The sequence below is a fragment of the Oncorhynchus mykiss genome, chromosome 22 (genome assembly GCF_057628025.1).
Source record: "Oncorhynchus mykiss isolate SJ-2025 chromosome 22, ASM5762802v1, whole genome shotgun sequence".
Taxonomy (NCBI): domain Eukaryota; kingdom Metazoa; phylum Chordata; class Actinopteri; order Salmoniformes; family Salmonidae; genus Oncorhynchus; species Oncorhynchus mykiss.
The window spans coordinates 2,599,774-2,618,251 of record NC_143043.1 but is presented as its reverse complement, the minus strand read 5'-3'; the positions used below and the strand labels follow the sequence as shown (position 1 = coordinate 2,618,251).

At 41.4% G+C, this 18,478-nt stretch overlaps 1 protein-coding gene across 20 annotated transcripts in view; it reads right to left on the bottom strand.

Moving 5' to 3' along the window:
- mycbp2 (MYC binding protein 2) overlaps nt 1-18,478 on the bottom strand; it is a 316,135-nt gene that overhangs the window by 242,987 nt on the left and 54,670 nt on the right. For all 20 annotated transcript variants that reach the window (XM_090215106.1, XM_090215110.1, XM_090215108.1 and 17 more), the window contains exons 5-6: nt 17,435-17,631; nt 2,126-2,368 (exon numbers count right to left, since the gene is read on the bottom strand). In XM_090215106.1, the coding sequence (XP_090071232.1) occupies nt 2,126-2,368; nt 17,435-17,631 (440 nt within the window). The remainder of the gene's footprint in view (nt 1-2,125; nt 2,369-17,434; nt 17,632-18,478) is intronic.

The following is an 18,478-nucleotide window of genomic DNA, read 5'->3' as shown; positions in this document are numbered from 1 at the left end:
CGATTACAGCCTAGAGTCTTCTTGCGTATGACGCTACAAGCTTGGCACACATGTATTTGGGGAGCTTCTCCCATTCTTCTCTGCAGATCCTCTCAAGCTCTGTCAGGTTGGATGGGGACCGTCACTGCACAGCTATTTTCAGGTCCCTTCAGAGATGTTCGATGGGGTTCGGGCTCTGGCTGGGTCACTCAAGGACATTCAGAGACTTGTCCCGAAGCCACTCCTGCTTTGTCTTGGCTGTGTGCTTAGGGTCATTGTCCTGTTGGAACATGAACCTTCTCCCCAGTCGAGATCATGAGAACTCTGGAGCAGGTTTTCATTAAGGATCTCTGTACTTTGCTCCATTCATCGTTCCCTCAATCATGACTAGATTCCCAGTCCCTGCCGCTGAAAAACATCCCCATAGCATGATACTGCCACAAACATGTTTCACCGTAAGGATGGTGCCAGGTTTCCTCCAGATGTGACGCTTGGCATTCAGGCCAAAGAGTTCAATCTTGGTTTCATCAGACCATCGACTCTTGTGTCTCATGTTCTGAGAGTCCTTTAAGTGCCTTTCGGCAAACTCTAAGCGGGCTGTCATGTGCCTTTTACTGAGGAGTGGCTTCCATCTGGCCACTTCAATAAAGGCCTGATTGGTGGAGAGCAGCAGGGATGGTTGTCCTTCTGGAAAGTTCTCCCATCTATACAGAGGAACTCTGGAGCTCTGTCAGAGGGACTATCGGGTTCTTGCTCACCTCCCTGACCAAGGCCCTTCTCCCCCGATTGCTCAGTTTGGCCGGGCGGCCAGCTCTAAGAAGAGTCTTGGAGGTTCAAAATTCTTCCATTTAAGAAGAGGCAACTGTGTGCTTGGGGAACTTATATTATCAAATAAATTCTCTGTGTGTAATTATTAAATGAATCACGGAATTGTAATTAACTAGGAAGTTGGGGCACCATTTGAAAATGTTTATAGAGTTGCAATTTCCCAAATGTAACGCTTCAGCTATTTTATTATCTTAGCAATTACAGTCTTCTATTAATGTATTATTACATCAGTCTCATTCCTGAGCTTTGCAAACCCTTGGATATCAGCACGATACCTAGCATCATAAATCATCGATATACAAATTAGCTCAATTATTGATTTACTAACTAATCAATCACAGAATTACACACACACACAGACTAGTTATTCATTGGTTACTGACATGATACACTGAAAATCCCTAGTGGGCTAAGCCGGTATGACGGCTTGGTCGACAAAGGGGTGGGGCCAGCTCCAGAGCGGGTGGACCCCATAAAAACACTACACTCATGGAAATGCTTATACTTTGAACATGAACAACCGCTCATTCGACAATAAATTGCAATTGACTTTTTGTGTAATACTTTCAACCCTTTTTCATGATGTCCAATTGGTAGTTACAGTCTTGGAACCCCTGACCAAATCACAGTGACAAGCAGGAACACCAGTAGCCATAACAAACCGACTACACCAAAGTCTAGAACTGAACGATAAAGGAGGGTCACCAATGCCATATTTCTGCTCATTGATTAATGAGTAGCTTTAAGACCGCAGTACATTATTGATTAACATAGATACACACACACACACACACACACACACACACACAAATAATATATACACAGTTTGGGGTTAGGTGAGGAGCAGGGTCACAGTTGAAGTCGGAAGTTTACATACACTTAGGTCATTAAAATTAATTTTTCAACTAGTTTTGGCAAGTCGGTTAGGACATCTATTTTGTGCATGACACAAGTCATTTTTCCAACAATTGTTTACAGACAGATTATTTCACTTATAATTCACTGTACCAATTCCAGTGGGTCAGAAGTTTACGTACATTAAGTTGACCGTGCCTTTAAACAGCTTGGAAAATTCCAGAAAATGATTTCATGGCTTTAGAAGCTTCTGATAGGCTCATTGACATCATTTGAGTCAATTGGAGGTGTACCTATGGATGTATTTCAAGGCCTACCTTCAAACGCAGTGCCTCTTTGCTTGACGTCATGTGTATCTTGTATGCTTATGGATTAGTTTGTATTGACTGCTATATGAGTGTAATAAATCACACTTGAAAAAAGCACTCAAGTAGACACCCACATGTCATCCCACCCTACCTACCCTGACGGTGCCACTGTAGCCGGAGCCCACTTTGTAGAGGCCATCCTTGCAGAGCAGGTAGAGGAAAGAGCCGTCGGTCTGCAGCAGGCAGCGCTCATCCTCATTGACGGTCACCTCCTTCAGTACCCACTTGCTCATCAGTGCCGCCCGCTTGATGCCGTTGCCGAACCAATCTTGGATCTGGATCTTGCCCACCAGCACAGCCTGCACGCTCCTCTGTAGCGCGTTCAGAATGGTCGGCACCTGGGACGAAGGTGAGGGAAGAATAAAGATTAAGAATTCATGGAAATTAACTAGAAGAGAAAATGAAAGGACCGTTTTGGCTGCTTTAAGTGTGGAGTGTTTTGTAGAAAGGTCTGGTTTAAAATCAGGGCTCCAGAGTGCGACCATTTTAGGCTTGTCTCCCCAAAAAATGTATCTTGGTCGACCAAGAGTCGTCTGTTCTTTCGACCAATCGATTGGTCTGCATTGTTAAACGTGTATTTTTCCATATATTCACACATCCTATGTGTTTTAATCAATTCAACTAAAGTCAGCAAAAAAAGAAAGTTCCACAGACATGTGACTAAAAAGAAATGGAATAATGTGTCCCTGAACAAACGGGAGGGTCAAAACCAAAAGTAACAGTCACTATCTGGTGTGGCCACCAGCTGCATTAAGTACTGCTGTGCGTCTCCTTCTCATGGACTGCACCAGATTTGCCAGTTCTTGCTGTGAGATGTTACCCCACTCTTCCACCAAGGCCCCTGCAAGTTCCCGGACATTTCTGGGGGGAATGGCCCTAACCCTCCAATCCAACAGGTCCCAGATGTGCTCAATGGGATTGAGACCCGGGCTCTTCTCTGGCCATGGCAGAACACTAACATTCCTGTTGTGCATGAAATCACGCACAGATTGAGCAGTATGGCTGGTGGCATTGTCATGCTGGAGGGTCATGTCAGGACAAGCCTGCAAGAAGGGTACCACATGAGGGAGGAGGATGTCTTCCCTGTAATACACAGCATTGAGATTGCCTGCAATGACAACAAGCTCAGTCTGATGATGCTGTGACACACCGCCCCAGACCATGACAGACACTCCACCTCCAAATCCATCCCGCTCCAGAGTACAGGCCTCGGTGTAACGCTCATTCCTTCAACGATAAACGTGAATCCGACCATCACCCCTAGTGAGACAAAACCACGGCTCGTCAGTGACGATAACTTTTCCCAGTCCTGTCTGGTCCAGCGACGGTGGGTTTGTGCCCATAGGGGGTGATGTCTGGTGAGGACCTGCCTTACAACAGGCCTACAAGCCCTCAGTCCAGCCTCTCTCAGCCTATTGCGGATAGTCTGAGCACTGATGGAGGGATTGTGCATTCCTGCTGTAACTCGGGCAGTTTTTGTTGCCATCCTGTACCTGTCCCACAGGTATGATGTTCGGATGTACCGATCCTGTGCAGGTGTTGTTACGTGGTCTGCCACTGCAAGGACGATCAGCAGTTTGTCCTGTCTCCCTGTAGCGCTGTCTTAGGCATCTCACAGTGTGGCATTGCAATTTATTGCCCTGGCCACATCTGCAGTACTCATGCCTTGTTGCAGCATGCCTAAGGCACGTTCACACAGATGAGCAGGGACCCTGGTTATCCTTGTTTTGGTGTTTTTCAGAGTCAGTAGAAAGGCCTCTTTAGTGTCCTGAGTTTTCATAAGTGACCTTAATTGCCTACAGTTTAAGCTGTTAGCGTCTTAAAGACCGTTCCACAGGTGCATTCATTGTTTACAGTTCATTGAACAAGCATGAGAGACAATGTTTAAACCCTTTACAATGAAGATCAAGTTACTTGGATTTTTACAAATGATCTTTTAAAGATATGGTCCTGAAAAAGGGATTTTTTTTTGTTGCTGAGTTTATATTCACTGAGCTTGTCTATTGCTTTAAGCACACAGTTTGATTAAATAATTAAGACGCACAAATGACGAGAGGGACTCCGAACAGAAATTAATTTGATTGTGCTGGGCCAGACTCAGACTTTGTGCGTTGTGTAAAAATAAAGACAGTGAGTGACTGACTAGCACCCATTGTCGCTCTCTCCTCCCTGCTGCAGCAACCACCACAGATCAAAGTGTTTATTCCTCTGTCCGTGCTGCTGAAGCTACAACATAATTACAGCCATTGAACTTTTTCCCCCTTATTTTACCAGGTAAGTTGACTGGACACATTCTCATTTACAGCAACGACCTGGGGAATAGTTACATGGGAGAAAAGGGTGGATGAACAATCCAATTGTAAGCTGGGGATGATTTGGTGACCATGATGGTATGAGGGACAGATTTTATAATTTAGCCAGGACACCAGGATTTTATTACTTTATTTTTATTTTATTACTTTACTTTATTTAACCAGGTAGGGAAATTGAGAACAAGTTCTCATTTACAATTACACTGGCCAAGATAAAGCAAAGCAGTTCGACACATACAATGACACAGAGTTACACATGGAGTAAAACAAACATACAGTCAACAATACAGTATAAACAAGTCTATATACGATGTGAGCAAATGAGGTGAGATAAGGGAGGTAAAGGCAAAAAAAGGCCATGGTGGCAAAGTAAATACAATATAGCAAGTAAAACACTGGAATGGTAGATTTGCAGTGGAAGAATGTACAAAGTAGAAATAAAAATAATGGGGTGCAGAGGAGCAAAATAAATAAATAAAATAAATACAGTAGGGAAAGAGGAAAGAGTTGTTTGGGCTAAATTATAGGTGGGCTATGTACAGGTGCAGTAATCTGTGAGCTGCTCTGACAGCTGGTGCTTAAAGCTAGTGAGGAAGTGTTTCCAGTTGAGTTTTTTGTAGTTCGTTCCAGTCATTGGCAGCAGAGAACTGGAAGGAAAGGCGGACAAAGAAATCATTGGTTTTGGGGGTGACCAGAGATATACCTGCTGGAGCGCGTGCTACAGGTGGGTGATGCTATGGTGACCAGCGAGTTGAGATAAGGGGGGACTTTACCTAGCAGGGTCTTGTAGATGACATGGAGACAGTTTGTTTGGCGACGAGTATGAAGCGAGGGCCAGCCAACGAGAGCGTACAGGTCGCAATGGTGGGTAGTATATGGGGCTTTGGTGACAAAACAGATTGCATGGTGATAGACTGCATCCAATTTGTTGAGTAGGGTATTGGAGGCTATTTTGTAAATGACATGGGATTAACAGGATTAATGAGATTAACACCCTACTCTTACGTTAAGTGCCATAGGATCTTTAGTGACCACAGAGAGAGTCAGGACACCAATTTAACGTCCCATCGGCAAGATGCCCTGGGGCATTGGGATATTTATTTTTTATTTTTAAATCGACCATAGGAAAGGGTGCCTCCTACTGGCCCTACAACACCACTTCCAGCAGCATCAGGTCTCCATCCAGGGACTGACCAGGACCAACCAATCTTAGCTTCAGAGGCAAGCCAGCAGGTGGATGCAGGGTGGTACGAAGCTGACTGAAAAGTTCTGTAACCAAAATCCTTAATTTGTTTAGGAAAAACATTCCCTATTCCTAAAACCAATGCTCTCTTTAAAATGTACAGTGGTTCTTCCTTTAAAAGTGGAGTCATACTGCAGCACAACTTGAGGCGTAATTGTATGGCATGTTAGCATGCTTAACGTCATATTTTACAGTCAGCAATTGTTGCCATTAATGCTAGTTTGACCACTAGAGGGCATCTTTGAGCAGTTAATGAAATGACACAGCTGTAGGCCTAAGAGTCCTGTTTACTGTAGATGTTTTAGCGTAACTTACTTATTGGCATAAAGAACTACTACAATATACAGTAAGTATATCAATCAATGATTAATCTGTGCATGACATCACACAGCATACAAATCATCCATGTCTTTAAATACAGTCAAGCATTTTAGTTCAACTAAATAAAGGAAGCATTTAATTTAACAATGAATAAACCGCAACATCTCGGCTACAGCGATTGAATTCACAAATGCAGTTGACCGTTTTAAATATTGGCTGTACTAGAGACTAAAATTTTTGGTATTAATGTTCCTTAATATTATGGTGTTTCTATTAGAGGTAGACTGATTAATAAGAGCCGATTTCAAGTTTTCATAATCAGAAATCAGTATATTTGGACACCTATTTGGCCATTTATTTATATTTTTTATTACCTTTATTTAACTAGGCAGGTCAGTTAAGAACACATTCTTATTTTCAATGATGGCCTAGGAACAGTGGGTTAACTGCCTTGTTCAGGGGCAGAACAACAGATTTTAAATCAGCTCGGGGGATTCAATCTTGCAACCTTACAGTTAAATAGTCCAACGCTCTAACCACCTGCCTCTCATTGCACTACACGAGGAGCCTGCCTGTTACGCGAATGCAGTAAGCCAAGGTAAGTTGCTAACTAGCATTAAACGTATCTTATGAAAAACAATCATAATCACTAGTCAACTACACATGGTTGATGATATTACTAGTTTATCTAGCGTGTCCTGCGTTGCATATAATCGATGCGGAGCGTATCGTTGCTCCAATGTGTACCTAACCATAAACATCAATGCCTTTCTTAAAATCAATACACAGAAGTAGATATTTTTAAACCTGCATATTTAGCTCAAAGAAAGCCAGGTTAGCAGGCAATATTAACCAGGTGAAATTGTGACACTTCTCTTGCGTTCATTGCACGAAGAGTCAGTGTATATGCAACAGTTTGGGCCGCCTAATTTGCCAGACTTTTACGTAATTATGACATAACATTGAAGGTTGTGCAATGTAACAGGAATATTTAGACTTATGGATGCCACCCGTTAGATAAAATACGGAACGGTTCCGTATTTCACTGAAAGAATAAACATTTGGTTTTCGAGATGATAGTTTCCGGAGCCTATCATCTGCAACAGCAGGCTTGTAAGCATTCATTCAAACAGCACTTTCGTGCAATTGCCAGCAACTGTTTATGACTTCAAGCCTATCAACTCCCGAGATTAGGCTGGTGTAACCGATGACAAATGGCTAGCTAGTTAGCGGGGTGCGCGCTAATAGCGTTTCAAACGTCACTCGCTCTGAGACTTTTAGTAGTTGTTCCCCTTGCTCTGCAAGGGCCACAGCTTTTGTAGAGTGATGGGTAACGCTGCTTCGAGGGTGGCTGTTGTCGTTGTGTTGCTGGTTCGAGCCCAGGTAGGAGCGAGGAGAGGGACGGAAGCTATACTGTTACACTGGCAATAATAAAGTGCCTATAAGAACATCCAATAGTCAAAGGTTAATGAAATAGAAATGGTAGAGAGAGAAATAGCCCTATAATAACTACAACCTAAAACTTCTTACCTGGGAATATTGAAGAATCATGTTAAAAGGAACCACCAGCTTTCATATGTTCTCATGTTCTGAGCAAGGAACTTAAACGTTAGCTTTCTTACATGGCACATATTGCACTTTTACTTTCTTCTCCAACACTTTGTTTCTGCATTATTTAAACCAAATTGAACAGGTTTCATTATTTATTTGAGGCTAAATTGATTTTATTGATGTATTAAATTAAGTTAAAATAAGTGTTAATTCAGTATTGTTGTAATTGTCATTATTACAAATAAAATAAAAATCGGACGATTAATCAGTATCGGCTTTTTTTGGTCCTCCAATAATCGGTATCGGTATTGAAAAATCATAAATCGGTCGACCTCTAGTTTCTATTCCATTAAAAACAAAAATGCCTATGTAGGCCTCAGGGCTCTCTGTGTATTTTTAAGGGCCAGCCATGCTGCCCTGTACAGATCCAATAGCGATTTCCCAAGTCCCTTTTTGTGGCACCTGAATTAACAGTAGTCTAGGTGCGACAAAACTAGGGCCTGTAGGACCTGCCTTGTTGATAGTGTAATAAGGCAGAGCAGCACTTCATTATGGACAGACTTCTCCCCATCTTAGCTACTGTTGTATCAATATGTATTGACCATGACAGTTTACAATCCAGGGTTACTCCAAGTAGTTCAGTGACCTCAACTTGCTAAATTTCCACATGATTCATTACAAGATGAAGTTGAGGTTTAGGGTTTAGTGAATAAATGGTCCCAAATACAATGCTTTAGTTTTGGAAATTGTATCCAATTGGTAGTTACACTTGTCCCACCTCTGCAACTCCTGTACGGACTCGTGAGAGCGGAAGGTCAAGAGCAGTGCGTCCTCAGAAACACAACCCAGCCAAGTCGCACTGCTTCTTGACACAATGCCCACTTAACCCAGAAGCGAGCCGCACCAATGTGTTGGAAGAAACACAGTACACCTGGCGACCGTGTCAGTGGTTTGGGATTAGTGGGACTATCATTTGTTTTTCCAACAAGACTATGACACAACACACCTCCTGGCTGTGTAAGGTCTATTTGACCAAGAAAGAGAGTGATTGAGTGCTGCATCAGATGACCTGACCTCCACAATTCCCGACCTCAACCAAATTGAGATGGTTTGGGATGTGTCGGAGTGAAGGAAAAGCAGCCAACAAGTGCTCAGCATGTGTGAGAACTCCTTCAAGACTGTTGGAAAAGCATTCCAGGTGAAGCTGGTTGAGAGAACGCAAATGGTGGCTACTTTGAAGAATCTCAAATATAAAAGATATTTGGATTTGTTTAACACTTTTTTTGGTTACTACATGATTCCATGTGTGTTATTTATTTACCTGGAATGCTTTGGGGCGGCAGGTAGCCTAGTGATTAGAGTGTTGAGCCAGTAACCGAAAGGTTGCTAGGTCGAATCCCCGAGCTGACAAGGTAAAAATTTGTCGTTCTGCCCCTGAACAAGGTACAGTGCCTTGCAAAAGTATTCTGCCCCCTTGAACTTTGCGACCTTTTGCCACATTTCAGGCTTCAAACATAAAGATATAAAACTGTATTTTTTTGTGAAGAATCAACAACAAGTGGGACACAATCATGAAGTGGAACGACATTTATTGGATATTTCAAACTTTTTCAACAAATCAAAAACTGAAAAATTGGGCGTGCAAAATTATTCAGCCCCCTTAAGTTAATACTTTGTAGCGCCACCTTTTGCTGCGATTACAGCTGTAAGTCGCTTGGGGTATGTCTCTATCAGTTTCGCACATCGAGAGATTGAAATGTTTTCCCATTCCTCCTTGCAAAACAGCTCGAGCTCAGTGAGGTTGGATGGAGAGCATTTGTGAACAGCAGTTTTCAGTTCTTTCCACAGATTCTCGATTGGATTCAGGTCTGGACTTTGACTTGGCCATTCTAACACCTGGATATGTTTATTTTTGAACCATTCCATTGTAGATTTTGCTTTATGTTTTGGATCATTGTCTTGTTGGAAGACAAATCTCCGTCCCAGTCTCAGGTCTTTTGCAGACTCCATCAGGTTTTCTTCCAGAATGGTCCTGTATTTGGCTCCATCCATCTTCCCATCAATTTTAACCATCTTCCCTGTCCCTGCTGAAGAAAAGCAGGCCCAAACCATGATGCTGCCACCACCATGTTTGACGGTGGGGATGGTGTGTTCAGGGTGATGAGCTGTGTTGCTTTTACGCCAAACATAACGTTTTGCATTGTTGCCAAAAAGTTCAATTTTGGTTTCATCTGACCAGAGCACCTTCTACCACATGTTTGGTGTGTCTCCCAGGTGGCTTGTGGCAAACTTTAAATGACACTTTTTATGGATATCTTTAAGAAATGGCTTCCTTCTTGCCACTCTTCCATAAAGGCCAGATTTGTGCAATATACGACTGATTGTTGTCCTATGGACAGAGTCTCCCACCTCAGCTGTAGATCTCTGCAGTTCATCCAGAGTGATCATGGGCCTCTTGGCTGCATCTCTGATCAGTCTTCTCCTTGTATGAGCTGAAAGTTTAGAGGGACGGCCAGGTCTTGGTAGATTTGCAGCGGTCTGATACTCCTTCCATTTCAATATTATCGCTTGCACAGTGCTCCTTGGGATGTTTAAAGCTTGGGAAAATCTTTTTGTATCCAAATCCGGCTTTAAACTTCTTCACAACAGTATCTCGGACCTGCCTGGTGTGTTCCTTGTTCTTCATGATGCTTTCTGCGCTTTTAACGGACCTCTGAGACTATCACAGTGCAGGTGCATTTATACGGAGACTTGATTACACACATGTTGATTGTATTTATCATCATTAGTCATTTAGTTCAACATTGGATCATTCAGAGATCCTCACTGAACTTCTGGAGAGTTTGCTGCACTGAAAGTAAAGGGGCTGAATAATTTTGCACGCCCAATTTTTCAGTTTTTGATTTGTTAAAAAAGTTTGAAATATCCAATAAACGTCGTTCCACTTCATGATTATGTCCCACTTGTTGTTGATTCTTCACAAAAAAATACAGTTTTATATCTTTATGTTTGAAGCCTGAAATGTGGCAAAAGGTCACAAAGTTCAAGGGGGCCGAATACTTTCGCAAGGCACTGTAGTTAACCCACTGTTCCTAGGCCGTCATTGTAAATAAGAATGTTTTAACTGACTTGCCAAGTTAAATAACATTACATAGTTTTGATATCTTCACTATTATTCTACAAATGTATAAAATTGTAAAAAATTAAGAAAAACCCTTGAATGTTCTAAAACCTTTGACCGGTAGTGTATCTGGCTCTCCAGGCAGGCTCAAGCAAATACTCAAAAGTATTTGAAAGAAAATAAGTACTATTTAAACACAGCTCTGTGCCCCTGCTAAACTGCTAAATATTTAGTCTGGGTAGCTATTGGTTAACTATTTTACTATCTGCATTGACCCCTTTTGAACTAACTCTTTTGACCCATCACATACGCTGCGGTTACTGTTTGTCTATCCTGATGCCTAGTCACTTTATCCCTACTTATATGTACATATTTACCTCAATTACCTCGTACCCCTGCATATCGTATAATGTCAAGTTATAATGCCTCATTGTGTATTTATTCCTTATTATTTTTCTATTGTTTCTCTTTTTCTCTCTCTGTTGTTAGGAAGGAGCTGCAAGTAAGATGTTAGTTTACGAAACGTGTAAAATGTGCTTTGTAGCCGATGTGAAATGGCTAGCTAGTTTGAGGTGCACGCTAGTAGCATTCACTTGGCGACTTCATCTCTCTGAGACCTTGGAAGTAGTCATTTCCCTTCTACGGATTTTATGGAGCGATAGCTAACAATGATTCATGTGTGACAGTTGTTGATGTTTAATTTATTCCTTATTTTACCAGGTGAGTTGACAGAATACATTCTCATTTACAGCAACAACCTGGGGAAAGTTACAAAACTTAGTAGAAATAAATAGATAACATATATTTGTAAGCAAGCAAAAAAATATAAAACAATTAAGAAAATTAAAAAATGATGCATAGAATCATAAGAAACTAACACATTCTTCCTTGAAAAGGTCCTCACACAGATGTGTTCAGTGTCCCTAGTTCATGCACAGGTTGGGGCAAGGATTGGGATAGAAATAACGCTCTGCCAGGAAGTCTTGTCTAGTGTTGATTGTGCATAGGTGTGGGCAATTAGGGATGTTTGTAGTGGCGATACAGCCCTTTGGTGTTATTATACTTGAAAAACAATTAGCTGGGAAAACTTACCTATTAAGCCCACTTCTATATTTTTTTATTTTTTTATTTATAATAACTTTACTGTTTAATGTTTCAACCAATTCATCTGCATGTTTTATTCCGAAGTTATTGACAGTGTGTAAATTCCCACTAGTGGCCCGCAGATAAAGTCTTTAGAATTCTTTTCTGAACTATCATCACATTATAGCATATTTCATTGCATTAATTACTATTTCTTGCCAATTTGAAATATGGGTTTTTCATGCTAGCAGCTAGCATGCCAGTCACACAGTAACAACATAACTTGGTGAACTAGTTTGAGGCATTCACAGCTTAAATTTTTTTATGCATCGTCTTATTTTACTGTTAAATTAACCTTTGTACACTGAGTGTACAAAACATTAAGAACACCTGCTCTTTCCATGACAGACAGACAGAGGTGAATACACGTGAAAGCTATGATCCCTTATGTCACTTGTTAAATCTACTTCAATCAGTGTAGAAGGGGAGGAGACAAACTGCTGGGCCTCGATGGAACCCACCTTCAAACTAATGAGCAGTCATTTTGACTGCAACAATCAAACGGTGTAATTAATACATTTCATATACAGTGGGGAGAACAAGTATTTGATACACTGCCGATTGTGCAGGTTTTCCTACTTACAAAGCATGTAGAGGTCTAATTTTTATCACAGTTTGGAAGCACATCAGTGCACTGTTGAATTGGAGCCTTTTCCTAGACCATGTTGCTGTGTGCATAATAGCAAGATTAACCAACATGTTGGTGTTGAGAACAATGCCGGAGGCAGCAGCAGAATGAGGAAATTTGAAAAATGCCTTTGCCTTATTGCCTACAAAAAGTGAGGAGAGAGGAAACCTGAACTTAATTAGGCCTATAATCAATAACCTAACTGTTAAATGTGCATCGCTTTTTAAAACATCAATGTATTTTCAAAAATAAGACCGATCCTACTTCTGTTGCCTGTTTGAGTGTTTGTTTAACAGTGCAGTTAGATAGCAATAATTTAAGCTGTCTGCCAATATCAGATATGTCTATGTCCTGGGAAATGTTCTTGTTACTTACAACCTCATGCAAATTGCCTATGTTAGCTCAACGTCCCGCAGGGGACCCACCGATTCTGAAGACGTTTTAAAGAGCCATCTAATATTAGACAATTATGTGACCCGATTCAGGAAACTAGGTGTATGTCACAGCAAGTCACAACTTCACAGGAGAGCCGTTTGAAAGTAAAAAAAAATGTTTTTATTAAAATGCGTTTTTTGGCTGAAATGCCTTCTTGACTATGTGAACTTTCATGTGTCTTAATAACAAACTTGTATCCAATCAGTAAATACAATTGTTGGTTAAGCCACAGAGAAAGCGAGCAACCTTCCCACTAGCCAGGATTGGCTGAGATAATGAGTGGGCTGAACATGCCGAGAGAGGAGTTCGAATTGGTCTGCCATAGAAGCTCGTCAGTCTGCGTGGATAATTCTGTCGAACTCTGCTTTTTTTTTTTACTTTCTGGAGGATCAAGTTTTTAAATTAGCGGAATTAGAGTATGATAGCTAAAGAGATGGAGAAAACACCTGTCTCCGGATTACGTCTTCAAACTAAGGGCTACCGTGGCATGACATTCCTGACAGGGAGACGCGTCCATGCACGATGATGTATATAGGTAAGATAGCTAGCTACCTTTTCTGATATTACACGTTTTCTAATTTTGACAAAGTGGTTTCATTTCAATCTAAAGTGTACTGTTAGCTAGCTAGCAACGTTAGCTGGCTGGCTCCCTAGCTGATATAATTTGTTTCCAGAGCCGTTTGCTGTTCTAGTTAGCTAACATTAAACATGGTTGGTTAGCTTCCAGCACTGTGGCACTGTTCATTGTTGTTTAACTAGCTAACGTTAGCTAATGTTGTGACGTGTGTGAACTTACACTTTGTTTACCAAGCTAGCTATACGTCTTATGCTAAAGTGTACTGTTAGCTAGCTAGCTAGCTAATGTTAGCTGGCTGGCTCCCTAGCTGACATTATTATTAGTTTCCCAGAGCCGTGTGCTGTTCAAGTTAGAGCCTAATGTTAGCTAGCTAACATTGAACATGGTTGTTAGCTCCTATTGTTGACACTGCTCATTGTTTAACTAGCTAATATGGCCGGTGTCAGTAAACGTCTGCAAAAAAGCTTAATGAAATTGTTGCCAGCAGAGCTGGTTCAGCTGTTTTCATGCTATCCAGACGTAAACAATTCACCGGCCAGAGCGTCAAATGGGCTCTTTAAGAGAGAAACAAGATTGGTGGGGCTAATGCTGAATGAGTGTAGACAAAGAGGAGCTCTTCACTAGATAGCAAAACATTCAAAAGGCGATTTTACAAGTTGATCAACTTTCAAAGCAGAAATACTTTCCCATTGTTCCTCAAATGCAATGTATGCTATACCATTTTGTAGCTCTGAGTCCTTTTTTCTAATGTAAAAAAAAAAAACACTATTTCAAATGTTGGTACATAAGACCGAATCCAGGTGGTGAGTCACACTGGCTTCGCCCTGAAACCACACATCCATCTGAAGGTGACTCTTTATCGACTGTGTCTGGTCGCAGGCTCACAGCTGGCTTCTCCCTGAAACCACACATCTATCTGAAGGTGACACTATCATTTGGAACCACACAATTACCAGGTGGACAGTAGACCTCTAAAAGCAAGAGGAAATCAACAAGATCCACAAGCTGGCAGCTGATTTACTTGCATGACGCAGGACTCGATAGGAGAGAGTGACTGAAATAGGACTGCGATAGGAGAGAGTGACTGAAACATTCACACCTCCATTAAATTAGACAAGGATAGTCTAATAGCTCAGCTAGGTGTGAACAATCCCGCAATTTGTGCTACAGTTTAGACTACCGATAGATGCTGCGGGTCAGTCAGAGTTGAGTCCGATTGTAAAGTGTAGCTTAATGCCAAAAAAGGGCCAACTTGCAATGTTTCCGATGCTTAAGTACTATAAAGTTGTACATTTCTAACTCAATATCAAGCAATGTGTCTAACTCTGCATTATAATACAACTTATTTTTAACGAAAGCCAGGAATGAGTAGAGTGATGTTCCTGCTTCTGTTGCCTAGTTCAGTGTTTATTTAATATCCTACCGATTCTGTAATCACCAAACCTCATGCAACAGAAAAAGGTCTAATAAAGCAATTTCACAAATCCGTCTGCTTTTAAACTTTGCTATGGGAGTGACAAAATGTATTACAATTAAGGTATGGGTATATGGGAATTAGAGGGGAATATATACACAAATTAATACCATTTAAATATAGATGTTTTTTGTATTGGATATATTTACAATATATGGAAACAGAAACCTTATCATATGTAGACATAATTAAATCCTTACAGTATGAATAAAAAAACAATTTAGTCACAAATTGAACTTGAATTACATGAATTGACTCTTCACATTGGATGATTTCACTGAACAACAAAAGAGAAAATTGAATGATCCATCGCATCTCCCAAAAACGTTATCAACATACGTTGCTTTGCGAAAGCATTCACCCTCCCTTGGCATTTTTCCTAATTTGTTGCCTTACGACCTGGAATTAAAATATATTTATTACACAACACTATGAAGATGCAAAATATTTTTTATTGTGAAACAAACAAGAAATAAGACAAACTGAAAACTTGAGCATGCTTAACTTTGGTTGTCTTCCTCTCAGGCGTCCATGTCTTCTCCCTGGACGTCAATATCCACCTCTTGAACATCAGGCTCTGAGGCCTCAGCTTGACTGTCACTTTCCAACCTTGTTGAGGATGGCTCATTGTCAGGCTCAAAGACACTCAAATTTGCCCAGATAGCCACCAATTTTTCAACCCTTGTATTGGTCGGCCTGTTGTGTGTGCATTCCCAAACAAGGACTAGTTGTGCTTCGTGGCGGCTGATGTTGGTGGGATTTGGAGGATGATGGAGACAACAGGAAAGAGCCTCAGATCCACAAAGTCCCTTCCACCAGGTGGCTGATGAGTTATGTTGGCACGACTGTCATATTGCGTCTCCATCCCAAAGCCCTTGCTTGGAAGTGTACGTCGCTAGACTGCCAAGAACCTTTCCCTCATCCAGGCGATGACACCATAGGCATTGTTGATCTCTGCGCGAGACAGGATGCTCTTGCCAGCATACTTGGGGTTCAACATGTACGCTGTGACGTGTATGGGCTTCAGAAGTCTTCGCTTTTTGATGCTACAAAACTGCAGTTTTGAAATACAACAGTGAAGTGGGCAGGGCAGTACGGATTTCTTCTCTTACATCTGCAAGCAGAGTCTTGCAGAGTTTCAGGCTGCTTACCACTCTCTCCCAAAATACATGATACAAGAAATTGTTAACAAGTTAGAAAGGATTTAAACACACTTTGCTGTAGGCTACTATTTACTAGTTAACAAAAAAATCATGCATGTCATAAAATATATTCCCCCCATCCGATATTGTAATAAAAACATACCTGAAAGCATGTCCTTGGCTCAGACAGTTTAGTAGTGTGGGCTCAATAGCATCTCATTAGGTTCACTAGGTTCACTGTTATAGGATACGTTTTTGATGAATTTAAGCAAAATTCCAGTGTAACATCCTATGGAAATTGTCATGAAAAATTTCAGAAATTTACCAAAATGTTTGACCCTTTGCAAACCCTAATTACAATTGAATTTGAATTAACTGAATGATGAGGATGAAGAAGAGTAACAATTTAAAACAATGCTCTTTCTCTGTCAAGCGTGCACACTTTTCTACATTGTCAGAAGAAGCTGTAGCTGGACCATGGAAGATGCATGTAGACGCATATACAGTATTTGTTCATAAAATAATTAACTCTTTCAAAATGCAGATGTTTATTTCAACTACATCTCAGTTACATTTCAGTTGCACTTCCCCCAAGCTCCACGACTACGGGTAAAACCTTGCTGAGATGATCAATGTATTTGTTGCGTTGTTGTATCGTCAGTTTCTCAATCCAAAACGGCAGAGTCAGATGGAGAAGGATGTGGTGTGGGTGAACGGATGATCTCCGCATGTGTATTTCCCACCGTAAAGCATAGAGTTGGTGGTGTTATGGTGTGGGGGTGCTTTGCTGGCGACACTTTGTGATTTATTTAGAATTCAACGCACACTTAACCAGCATGGCTACTACAGCATTCTGCAGTTATACGCCATCCCACCTGGTTTGCGCTTTGTGGGACTATCATTTGTTTTCAACAGGACAATGACCCAACACACCTCCAGGCTGTGAAGGGCTATTTGACCATGAAGGAGAGTGATGGAGTGCTGCATCAGATGACCTGGCCTCCACAATCCCCCGATCTCAACCAAATTGCTATGGTTTGGGATGATGGATTGATTCCATATGGAACGCAAGGACCAGTTTGGATGAATGTGTTATTTCATAGTTTTGATGTCTTCACTATTATTATACAATGTAGAAAATAGTAACAAGAAAAGAAAAACCTTTGAAGGAGTAGGCGTTCTAAAACTTTTGACCGGTAGTGTAGGTCGCCTAATCTATCTGGATGAGGGGGCGGGGTCGTACTTCTAGGATGCGTGTGTTGTCTCACCTATATGGGGTGCTATGGGTAGGTATAGTCTATGTCTAACCTGTGTGAGTTGGGTTGTACGTATAGGATGTGTGCTGTGTTAACTTAAATGCATGGAGAGGTATGGGGCAGGTTTAACCTGTGTCTAACCTCAGTTGGGTTGTATAGGAAGTGTGTTGTGTCGTTTAGTGTTGTGCCACGTTGTCTCACCTGGATAGTTTGGCAGGTGTGACTGCCGTTGTTGGTGAGGATGGCGGAGACGGCCTGCAGGGTCTTGCCCGTGTCTCCCCAGGACACCACCAGGCTGAAGAGGCAGGCGCAGGAGAGGGCGGTGAGGGCCTGCCCCGTGGGGTCATTCATCCCTGTGCTGCGCACCGTTGTCTCCAGCAGCAGGTGAAACAAAGACTCTGTAGTGAGGAGACAGAGGGTTAGAAAAGGCTGTGTGTCTGTAATATGTGTGTGCATACCTGTGTCTGCAATATGTGTGCACACCTATGTCTGCACAAGTGCGTGTGAGTGGGTGTCTATTTAGTAGTAAAACATGGTAAATTCTCCCTCGTGGGGACATTTCCCATGCCCCCATGAGGACAAAGGCTATTTTTTAAGCTCATGGTTTAGGGTTACAATTAGGGTTACAATTAGCATAAGGAGTTAGGTTTAGGGGTTGGGTTACGGAGTATGTTTAGGGAAAATAGGAAATTCATTTTAGAGCCTCACGAGGAGTGAAAAACATACCGTGTGTGTGTGTTCGTAAATATAAGCCTTCTACAAACCTAAGGCCCACTAATAATGCAAATACTTCATAAAAATAACCTGCCTGTTTGCAGCAATCACTTATCTGGCTTTCAAGTCAGTCTATGAAAATGTCACTGTTGTTACTAATGTAACCAGAACCATGCATAATACACATCCACTAATAATGACCAAACTCTAATGTAACCAGAACCATGCATAATACACATCCACTAATAATGACCAAACTCTAATGTAACCAGAACCATGCATAATACACATCCACTAATAATGACCAAACTCTAATGTAACCAGAACCATGCATAATACACATCCACTAATAATGACCAAACTCTAATGTAACCAGAACCATGCATAATACACATCCACTAATAATGACCAAACTCTAATGTAACCAGAACCATGCATAATACACATCCACTAATAATGACCAAACTCTAATGTAACCAGAACCATGCATAATACACATCCACTAATAATGACCAAACTCTAATGTAACCA